Source organism: Rhodamnia argentea, chromosome 5, assembly GCF_020921035.1.
Source record: "Rhodamnia argentea isolate NSW1041297 chromosome 5, ASM2092103v1, whole genome shotgun sequence".
NCBI lineage: Eukaryota > Viridiplantae > Streptophyta > Magnoliopsida > Myrtales > Myrtaceae > Rhodamnia > Rhodamnia argentea.
In genome coordinates, this window is record NC_063154.1 from 15,523,037 (window position 1) to 15,534,129 (window position 11,093).

Consider the following 11,093-nt stretch of genomic DNA (forward strand, 5'->3'; position numbering starts at 1 on the left):
CTATGTTATCGGAGATCCCGGAGCACTTAGAGAGAGAGAGAGAGAGAGAGAGAGAGAGTACTATGGAGGAGGAAGAAAACGAAGTGAGGAAATGTTTCGTGAGATCATCCGAGATTTTGTTGGGCTTGGGCCCACCTATATTTATTTTCGAGAACAGAAACGTTATCCTGTGGACCTTATACAGCCCGTGATAAATATCTCCGACACACTACAGACATGCCCATGCACGGGCCCGACATTATTGTGATGCTTATGCACCGAAAGATGTCGACAACACAGTCGATGGGACATCACACATTTCCTCCACTAATAATGCAGACTTGTTATCTCTTCTTTTCTGGCTTATCGCCTTAAGATGTGCACGAAGTTGACCTGTTGAAACACTCAAACGAGTACCGAAGAGGTCGACAGTGTATCAAACATGAAGGTCGAATTACAGTCCAGGAAACTGGTCAAGCCATCGGATCCGACGCCGGATCATTGCCGAAAGCTCAGCCTGTCCTTCATCGATGACCTTTTGTTTTCTAAGTATGTTGGCGTCGTCTTCTACTATCGAGCTCGCGAAAGCACGCACAAGATCGATACTCGTCAGAGGCTTCGCCGCTTGGAGGAGTCGCTTTCTGAAACCCTTACCCTTTTTTACCCTCTAGCCGGTCGGTACGTCGAGGACGGGCTCTTCATCGACTGCAACGACCAAGGGGTAGAATTTGTACAAGCCAAAGTGGATGGCACTCTGGATCAGCTCCTCCGGGGAGATCTTGACCGTGACCTTCTCAGTTGCTTGTCAAAGTTCCCGCCGCCAGCAGCAAACAATCCATTGGCCGGAGTTCAAGCGAACGGCTTCAATTGCGGCGGATTAGCAATCAGCCTGGGCTTTTCTCACAAGATAGGCGACATGTACACCATGGCCACGTTCATGAACTCGTGGGCCACCGCATGCCGGAGCGGAATCCACGAAGTAGCCACGCCGAATTTTGAGCTGCCGTCTCTATTCCCAGCGAAAGAATCCGCGTTCAGACAATGGCCCGCACTCCCCGTCCGGGAAAAGTTCACGCTGGCTAGACTCGAATTCAGCGGCCTAGCCTTGTCGAGACTGAAGGCTGCTTCCAACTCATCGGATTCAACAGCTACTAACCGCCAAAGGTCACGCGTGGAAATCGTGTCTGCGCTGATCTGTAAGGCTCTCATCAGCATTGATCGCGCGACAAAAGGCCTGCCGAGGCCTGCCCTCTTCTCCATCCCGATCAATTTGCGCGAGAGAGTACAATTAAAGATCCCGGCAAACGCGTGCGGCAACTTCTTTGCTCAGATAATCACTCCATTTGCTGTAGAAGAGACCGAGCCCACTTTCGATGGAATACTGAATCTGATCGGCGAGGCGCATAGGAACGCGAAATCGAAGTATGCCGAGGTCGCAGACGCAAGCGCGTTGCGCTCGATGGTGGGAGATTCATGGCGAGATTACGTTGGTCTATTGGGCAGAGATGAAGCAAACGTGATCCTAATCGGTAGCTGGTGCAGATTCCCACTCTACGACAGTGATTTCGGGTGGGGGAAACCAGACTTAGTGAGCAGCACAAGCCCTCCTATTAGATTAGTTGTTCTTGTGGACAGTCCGGTTGATGGTGGAATTGATGCTTGGATCACTCTAAACCAAGATGAGATGGTTCTTTTCAAGCAGCATCCTGACATTGTGGCTTGTACTTCCTAGGAATGTTTCTTTGAATTTTGAGTATTTCTGAGTTTGCATAACATATCCCTATTATGTCGGTATAAACTTATGGTTTGTAGCGCATGACAACACTTCTGGAGTAAAGTTTCTACTTTAGAAGTGCTTCTGGAGCAGAAATCTATTTGGTTATCTAATTTCATTTTTCTATTTCTAAATCTTTTTTTTTTTTTTTGCTTCAGAAGGAATTTTGGAGCCACTTGAAAAAGTAAAAATCATTTACTTCTCTCCATAAGTAGAAAAGTCAACTTCCGCTTTTAAGCAGAAGTTTATTTTTAGAGCAGAAGCATTGCCATGCACGCAGCTTTCGTTATGAATTTTGTATATTTTATTGGTTTCAATGTAATTTAAAAAAAAATGGCCAGTTAAAAATATCATGGACATTGGACAATAGTAGAAAATACTTCATCTTTTATCGAGCAAGCATTTATCTTCCATCATATATATAATACACAAGGAGTTTAATCCTAATAATCTCATTGATTTCTACAATCATGCTCATGTGGTGATGACTTAATCGATAATCACTCGTAATACAAAGTAACATTACACATCATAACCAGGAATAATGTATAAATTGGTTTTGTTTTGTGTATGTATAAATATAATAACTAGGGTACACATGATATTCGTTTTTGATCAAGAATATATGATTTAAGTATGTCAAATAAATGGCATAAACCACACTATTGTAAAATTGCACATAACGCTAAAAAAAAGGGAATAGTAGCCGCAAAAAATATGAATATATTTGTTAATATCTCTAAAATAAAATTTAAAAAAAACAATAATGATTTTTCCGTGCGACGACCTGTCTCTAATACTAATAGTTTGGAATAAATGAGCTTCTCATTCGTAATTGGTGTAGGACTATAGATAGAGTAAGTACCAAAGTCTTGCTCATTCAAATGACCTCATCATGCAGAGTAAGACAAGCTCCTACATCTGTACAACTACCGACAGATTGCAAAATTGTAGCTGGTTCTTGGCACCGTTGACACATCGTCATAATCCGACCAAGTCCTCCGTGACTTTCCGAATGGAAGCTGCGATCCCATCGAGTCTTCGATGCATGAATCGAGGCCAAAAACTCAGGATAAGATCAACCTCGGAACATATCTCTTGCAGACAAATTTGGCTATCACCAATCCAGCAGCTAATGAAGCTCCAAATAAAGCATGCAACCTCACGCAATAGTACTTTGCCATGAATATGGACCGCTTGTCCTTATGACATTATGAGGAAAAAGGAACATCATTACTCTCTTACTAGAATAAACAGATCAGATAAACAAAGAAAGAACAAAGTATATGTTCGAGCTGAAATAAAAGTCGAGCAGAACTCAGCTTCGTTACTGTGATTTCAGGTTCTCTGCTTACCTCGTGGTTCTCTTCGACAAAGCTAACTACCCGGTTTCCCATAGGTAAGGTCAGAAGGCACGATATCTGGAGTAGATTGTTGTTAAGATGCAGATCAGCACAAAGGAGTAAAGAAAAACAAAATCCATGCCAGACACAGAATATTTCGACGCATCCTTGATTATGAGATAGTAAGAGAATTAAGGAAACATGCAGTCAAGAAGACGCTCACGATGCAAGTAAAAGGAAGATCTCTGCTGAGACCGAAAGCTAATAGAAGAGCGTAAAGTGCTGTGACTGCCACTTTCACAACTGATGAACCTTTCTCTGTTCCTAGCCTAACCTGCACACGAAATTGCAGCGTTAATGTGTGATTTTGTTTCACTAAACCTCATACCACAAGGGACAGCTAAGTCACCAGAGGGGATATTTTCCCGACTTTAGTGTCTTCTTCCACCTGAACGATAAAATGACTGCCAGTGAGTCTTAAGTTGTGATCCCGAGAATTTCAAGAAAAGTCTGGGTCAAATCGAAAGTACCTGATGAAAGTGACTGCAGAAGAGGATTAAAGAGGTTGTGAAGCCAACAAGGAGAGACGCGCACAGAACAGTTCCAGTTAAGGGAAGATAGCTCACGCCTCTGTCAAATAAGAAACATGTAAGTCGCGCCTGTCATAATAGTGGACAGCAGATTTTGGGACGGAAATCAAATTCAATTGCCTGTTGTTGCCCATTAACCAGTAAAAAGCCGTGGTAGCAAAAGGTCCAAATGCAGCAAAGCACAACGGCTCTCCAAGTCCATGGTAGCTTAATCGAAACGGTGGACACTGCAGAAGAAACAATTTTGTGGAAAATGTGAAAGAACAGTCTTCGCGATGGATCAAGGTGTGATGAGTCTTAAATCACGAAGTTGCTGTAACGCTTTTGAACATCAATCGTATTCTTTCAAGCTTACAAGATCGGCTCAGATGCTTGAGCATTCCAAATAACCAAAGTAAAAGTTTACAGGAGCACTTTAGAGTACCTACCTGATATATATAACCACACATGATAGCACAAGCCAGTAACAGCATCGCACGTAAGTGTCCTGCCTCTAGTGATACCCATGTCAGACCCATCAAGCCAAGAGCAAGAAACAAATAGGCTGCAGCAAGAGTTCCTGTTCGGCTGCCAACAGTATCCAGAAAAGCAATTGTCAACAGTTACTGTCCACGAAAAGATGTGATAATAGACAGTGCAAAGGCAAATAGTCAACTGATTACCTTCCGATCAGGTTCACAACTGATTCCCTCTTATTTTTATCTGCTCCTGTATCGAAATCATAAACATCATTGCTGCGCAAGTACATGTAAGGTCTTAAATACCTCAAATGGAGTTGGATCTAACAGTACAAATGATACGATGAGTGCAATCCGCATGCTTTAGGCTAAGATGCGGCATTTTTATCCTTTCTTTTTTGTCAGAAGAATTTCCTATTCAGCAGTTTTTATCGACTGCAGTTTCTGTGCCTCTGAAAGATGATTGCCATATTTCTATGAAGGGACAAACAGGCACAAATTATCAGATTAGACAGCAACCCTCAGTCCCCCCAGACCAAGAAAACATCAGTCTATGAATAAACCACCACATACCACGAGCCAATAGGATCCAAAAAAGTCACACAGTACGCATGAACCAAGACAATTAACACACTTAAAATATCATTTCAAAGACAATCAGGCCAGTTCCCACAGAAGGGAGCACATGTGGACACTGCAGAACAAAAACCATGAACAATCAGTTCTCGAACCAAAAGAAACACTCTATCAAAGAAGTCAGCCAATATCTTTATCCAATCAAGGTGAAATTGCTTCTTACCTCTTAGTCTAAAACAAATTAAACAAGCACTTTACTAACCTTAAATTTAGCCAAGTGATCACAAAAAATGAGGAAACCAAGAGCACCAAGTAACGTGTTGCAGGGAAAGTGCTAGACTGCAGATAGGAGGATGCACTACCAATCTGTTTCAAAAGATACAAGGCAACAATAGAATACTCAAAAGAGGTACAAAAATAAAATTTCGTCATCCTGGATAAAATTGAAAAGACTATCACATTCATTAAGCCAGGGGATGAGAGGGATGGGAAGCCATATAAAATAAATAAATATATATATATATATATATTATTATTATTCTAACAACTCTCTCAAACCTCAGTATTTCTGGTAAATCACTACTATGATAACCTGCAAATTAACTAAACTTATAGATCTCCGTAGTTTTCTAGTGTCAGCAAGAAAAGGACCCCTCTGATATTAGTATTTGCATTTGTGTAGCGATATACTTGATTTCTTTTCTGAAATCCACATTGAAATTCAGAGTGCATATCTCCACAGAAAGAAGCAACCATACTCCAAAACTTGTACTTGTTTTATGTTCCCACATCTTCCCGCATCCTTCCATCATTTTCTTATCTTTCTAGACTGTACTTCTGTCACGCCGATGCAAAAGAAAATTGGCTAAGTACACAGCATTAACTGAAAAGTCTCATTCTACTTGTATTTGACAAAGTATGTCAAGTTTGTGCTAGACTGTGAATACTACAAAAACAGGTTTCTGTTTGTAACTTGACATCATCGATGAAGCATAGAAAAGTCCATCTCTGGAGTACATGAAAGCTTACCGTAAGAGGAACAAGAGCAACAGAGTAAATTGGCAATTTGATTGCCCTCCATATCAATGTTGCCATGGAAACATCATCTTCTTTTGCCAATTCAGAACTATGAGCATTCTTCACAAACGAAGCTTGGTGAAGCTTAAATCTTCGCTTGACTTCCACATTCTTCGTGTCTAGTCTTTTGAGATAGTTATGCTGGTTACAATGGGAACTTAGATTTTGGGCACACGCATGAAACCTACAGAAAGAGCTGGCAGATGTGAGATCGCTAAAATGACTAGTATCTCCTGTTCCGCCTTTTTTCCCACACAATTCAGGTGGAATCAGAGCATCCTTTTTCCCCAACAGGCACATATGAAAGGATGAGAACATATAACTGATAACGAAGGGCAAGTATGTCATATCTTTACAGCAGTTAAGATAGAAATTGCTGTAGTAAAGTGATCAAGTGAAAGAACAACACAATCACACCAGACTAGCACAATTTTCGACGTAACAAAGAAACATTTCTTTATGAAGTTGTAGATCACATGACCTTTACTCAAATAAAGAATCGGTAATGTCTATCACCATGGAAGTTGCTCGGTCGAAGTTGATGTAGGTCCAAACTCATTCACACATTATTAGTTCATTCAAACGGTAAAAGTCGAAGCTTTTAATGAAATTATCTTCATCCTATTATAAATAGGAAAGATTCGAGTTATGAAAGGTCATTCTATTTCCCACTGTGAAAGTACTACCATCGTACCACAGAGATCATACTTAAATATGAGAGTATATAGGACTATACCTCAGATGGGTCATGGAGGATTATTCTTATACCAAATAACAACACTTGGATCCAACAAAGGATTAGGCATCGAACATAACCCACCGCACACAGATAGCATCACATTGTTTCCTTTATGAGGATGGCCGTTCATCAGACCCTCATTCACATCCGAAAACTATGTCCTATTCCTTACATGACAATCCCTTGACTACATCGAACAATTCTCTGTCCCATCATAAACGAACACATTCACTTTCTTCATGAAGTATGATTCAACAGCCAAAATTTTGGGGGGCGGGGGCGGGGGTTGGTGTTGGGGGTGTTGGTTGTGTTGTTGCAACGAAAATGAAGAGGGAAAAAGCGGTACCTTATCTTCCGATTCTGGTTCGAGAGGAAGTCATGGAGTTTGCAAAGACCAGAGCCCAGGTTGACATAACAGAACGAGGCAGCCATCAGCATTATTCATGCGAGATATTTCCAATAGTGACTGCCTACTAAAAGGAAATTGTCTAAACATCACTTTTTTTATATAGCAATTCAAAGCAAACACGAATTCACATGAATTCCACAGTGAAATTTGCTCGCCAACTGATGAAGATGACCAAGCAGAGACACTAGACCAGAACAATAACCGACAGTATGAAAGGGTAGGACGAACTCGACTCACCGTTTGGTTTCTTAGTTCTGCCACATACGGAACTCCAACGATATTGTCCGGGACAAGCTTGGACAGGGCAGAGGCGAAGAGAGCTTCGAGGAGAGAGAGAGAGAGAGAGAGAGAGAGATCATATCCATATCTGCTATATTGCAATCTACCGAGGATAATGTTAGAACTAGAACGCCGATGCACGTGCATAATTGCATTTGCACGTGACTCGTTTTTCTTCACTTTCGATTGCCATTGATGAGTGAGCTTTTTGCTATATAAAATTAACTATTATATGCTTGCTTCTTGATATGAATTTATGTATCCAGAAGTTGTAAAGATATCGAAGTTCGCGGGGATTCGTCCCGCGATGAAATATCTTTAATCATTCTTCGACTTTTAATTAACGAAAAAAAAAAAGCTATGTGGTGACTTCGAACATGAAATATTCTGAAAAGTAAGGGAATCGACAACTTGAATTTTGATAAGATTGTACAGACACATACCAAGCTAGAATTTAATCGACAACAAAGTTTGGAAAATACAAACTTCACAGCAAGACCAACGTAAACAAACTATGTCGGAATTTAATCAACGACGCAACACTTAGAATAAAAATAGATGACACGAATCTGGAAACTACAGGTGAGCAACGCGCAGGAATTTAATCGACAGCGCGAGTTTGGAAAATAAAAGTACATTGCAGCAAAATAAAGATACTGAAAGATAGTAAATTTGTTTTATTGATGTGTGGGTCTCCAAAGAGTACGATGCGATTATTTAACGCGTACAATTAATGGTTATCATCAAAGGTCACAAAGAGATGCTATAAATCGAGGTTACAAATAGAGGTTACAAATAGAAGTTGCAAACAGAAGTTACAAAGGATTACCCAATGTTTACATTACCTTGACAGATTCTTCAACTCCACTACGTTGATAGTTGCTTTATTCTACCACATTGACGGTTGCAATTGAGATTGTCCACTCTACTTTTTGTCGATTCCTTCAATCTGTTGATTCAATTGTCAATTCTTCAAGTTATCACATGTCGATTATAATCAACAATCTATTGTTTTTTGGTACAAACAAACGCCCCCTGTGAATGAATTGAATGATTCATCGATCATTCGATTCCTTTAAATTGAATAATCAAGTGTCATCATGTACCCATTGTCATTGACAAATTTGGTTTTGTTCTATAAAATTTTATCTTGGCTAGATTCATCCTAAGGCACTTTTTGTAAAAAGGTTTCATGCGGTCATGTATCTCTGTCCTTAAGTAATTGCTCATGCTTAGACACTCTTGTTGTCAATTGGAATAAATCAGCAAAATTTTGACCTTCAAATTTTTGTTTTAACGATTGAATTTCAATTGGAAAAATTGTCAAAAAAGCCCTAAAGCTATTGCACTTTTGCCAATTTAGTCATAAACCTTTTAATTTTGTCAATTTAGTCCAAACATTTTGCATTTGTGCCAATTCGATTCTAAAGCTTTTTTTTTTAGCCAATTTAGTCCTAAATCTTTTTCATTTTTGTCAATTCAGTCCATCCGACCATCTTTGGCCGGCTGGCGCTGATATGGACTGGACCGGTGCTGACAAGGCAATTTTTAATTATAGTTTAATATATTTTTATTGATTTTTTATTTTTTATTTTCTTTTAACTGCTCATCTTCTTCCTCGTTAGCAGCTAGCCTCGTCTTCTTCCTCCTTCCTCATTAGCGACCGGCTGGAGGTAGGTCCTCACAGGCCACTAGCACTGCTGCTGGGCAAGGACAACGTCGCCATCGCTGGGCGAGCTCGGCCTCGCCCAGGCATGGAGTGGTTTGACCTCGCTAGATCTAAGCAAGGCCAACCTCGCCAACCACGGCGTCGCCGTCGCCCTCATCGTCGCTGGGCGAGCTTGGGTTTGCCCCATGATGGCGACGGAATCAATGGCAGGAGGTGAGATTTGGGTCCTCCCGGCTCTTGGGCAGGGCCATCTCTCTTATGCTTAGTCGATTGATCTTTAAATGGCAATATGACAAATGGCGGGGAGGAAGGAGCATCTGGTATGAGCAAAGCAGGCATTGATGCTCGACATCCTCGACAACTTGGTGGGGCACAAGAGGTGCTGTCTTTTTTCTTTTTCTTTTTTTGTCAGAAGGGGTTGTCTTCACATGGATGAAATGTGGTAAGTTATAATATCCTTAAATTTCTTTGAACTTATTTTTCACAGAAGAAGAAATGGCTGTCACCCTTCGAAGAACAAGAAAATAATAGAGTGAGAGAGAGAGGGGTCCCACTTTCTTCTGTCTGCGTCTTTTGGTCCGCTTCAGCTTCCCTCTGAAGAGAGAGAGAGAGATCGTTGTTTATTTTGAACTATTATAGTGAGGGTGGCTTGGCCTTGCCCGAGATTTGGGCGAGGCTAAGCTCGCCCAGCAACGGTGGCGCCGTCCTCACCCAACGGCGGTGCCAGTGGCCTGCGAGGACCTCGCCTCCAGCCTGTCGCTAATGAGCAAGGAGAAAGAAGATGAGGCCAGCTAATAAGGAGGAAGAAGGCAGTAAAAAGAAAAAGAAAAGGACTAAAAAATAAATTAAAATTATTAAAAATTGCCCGGTCGGCGTCGACTACATCCACGTTAGCACCGGTCGGGTCCATGTTAGCGTTGGCCTACCAGGATGGTCGGATGGGTGAATTGGTAAAATTACAAAAGATTTAGGATTGAATTGGCAAGAAAAAAAAAAGATTTATGATTGAATTGGCACAAACGCAAAAAGTTTAGGATTGAATTGGCAAAAGTACAATAGGCTTAGGACTTTTTTGACAATTTTTCCAATTTCAATTCAACAAATGCCAAATTTGTGAACTCTTTCACTAAGAGTAAAGTAAGGCACTTATTTCTCGCCCTCTTGAATTGAACAACAAGCTGATCGACTAGCTCGTTATCATATTGATAAATTCTTACCACATTAGCAATCGATTCTTCAAGTATCATTCTATAAAATCAATAAGGGAATAATCTTTCCATCTTAGCACAAGTATGGATTGAATTAGGAGGTAAATTCGTAAACCAGTAAAGAAGTTTTTTTTCGTAAAGACAAAGGGAACAACCTAAATCTTAGGAATTCATTCGTTGTTGAACCTCTACTCATTGGGCAATAAATCGACCAATATGATTGGATGGTCATCTTCTCCAATGAAAACAACGAAGTCGGGAATTTTGAATGTTCTAGGGTGAAATATAGTACCAACGCAATCGGGATGTGGCTTCTTATATACTTGCCTAATCATTCCTTTATTGGCACCTAATTATTATAATTTGAGTTTAGCTACTTGATCGGGATTCACAAGTTGACACCTTTCCTGTCCCCTAGGTTCAAGGTAGATAGGTCAATAGACTTGACATTCCTGCCCCCAAGGTTCAAGGTAGATATTAGTTTTAGGCCTTTCTAAAATTTTTACTGGTGGTAGGATTACTTGGCCTAAATTATTTTTGCCATTCAATTAATTAAAGTTAGAGGCCGAAAGCCGCAGTATTAGACAAATTATTTCAATCGACAATTATCGTCCCACTAGCTAGGCTAGGTCATACCAGCAACTCTAGTTTTTTGCAAAATCCCAGATGGTGCAGGATTGGTATGAGTCACCTACATCTGAATTGAGAAGCTTGATGTTCCTAGCCCACGCATGACCTCATGGAAGGAGTTGACGACCATTGGTTTAACCATGTCGACAAAGTTTTATATAACAGAGTTAGTCATTTTCTTCGAGTGTTTATCGAGAATCCTCTTCATGGTGGCCAACATCACAAGATTTGGCTCCAACTATCTCCTCTTCTCATCGGTGAGTTGCCTTGGAATGTCGACATCTCCACCTTGTGCATGATCCGTTGTCGGCGTTGCATTTCATGACTTAAAATCTCCTAGCCTGCCATTCGTACGTAGTGAT

At 40.7% G+C, this 11,093-nt stretch overlaps 2 protein-coding genes across 3 annotated transcripts; one reads left to right on the plus strand and one right to left on the minus strand.

Moving 5' to 3' along the window:
* Nucleotides 1-312: 312 nt before the first annotated feature.
* LOC115729290 (acetyl-CoA-benzylalcohol acetyltransferase-like) lies at nucleotides 313-1,712 on the plus strand. The gene has a single exon (XM_030659800.2). It carries the CDS (start codon nucleotides 422-424, stop codon nucleotides 1,709-1,711), a length of 1,290 nt encoding a protein of 429 aa, XP_030515660.2. The 5' UTR covers nucleotides 313-421; the 3' UTR covers nucleotide 1,712.
* Nucleotides 1,713-2,486: 774 nt separating this feature from the next.
* On the minus strand, nucleotides 2,487-7,293 carry LOC115729289 (2-carboxy-1,4-naphthoquinone phytyltransferase, chloroplastic-like). Of its 2 annotated transcripts, none has more exons than XM_030659799.2 (12): nucleotides 7,183-7,280; nucleotides 6,883-7,002; nucleotides 5,750-5,981; nucleotides 4,983-5,086; nucleotides 4,349-4,420; nucleotides 4,115-4,253; nucleotides 3,807-3,913; nucleotides 3,627-3,726; nucleotides 3,506-3,544; nucleotides 3,320-3,430; nucleotides 3,109-3,174; nucleotides 2,487-2,955 (listed from the first exon to the last, which is right to left on the minus strand). In XM_030659799.2, exons 2-12 carry the CDS (start codon nucleotides 6,972-6,974, stop codon nucleotides 2,821-2,823), a joined length of 1,197 nt encoding a protein of 398 aa, XP_030515659.2. In that variant the 5' UTR covers nucleotides 6,975-7,002; nucleotides 7,183-7,280; the 3' UTR covers nucleotides 2,487-2,820. The 2 variants fall into 2 exon arrangements, with proteins under 2 accessions (XP_030515659.2, XP_048134866.1); XM_048278909.1 differs by having other exon boundaries at nucleotides 2,488-2,955; nucleotides 6,883-7,006; nucleotides 7,183-7,293.
* Nucleotides 7,294-11,093: the final 3,800 nt, after the last annotated feature.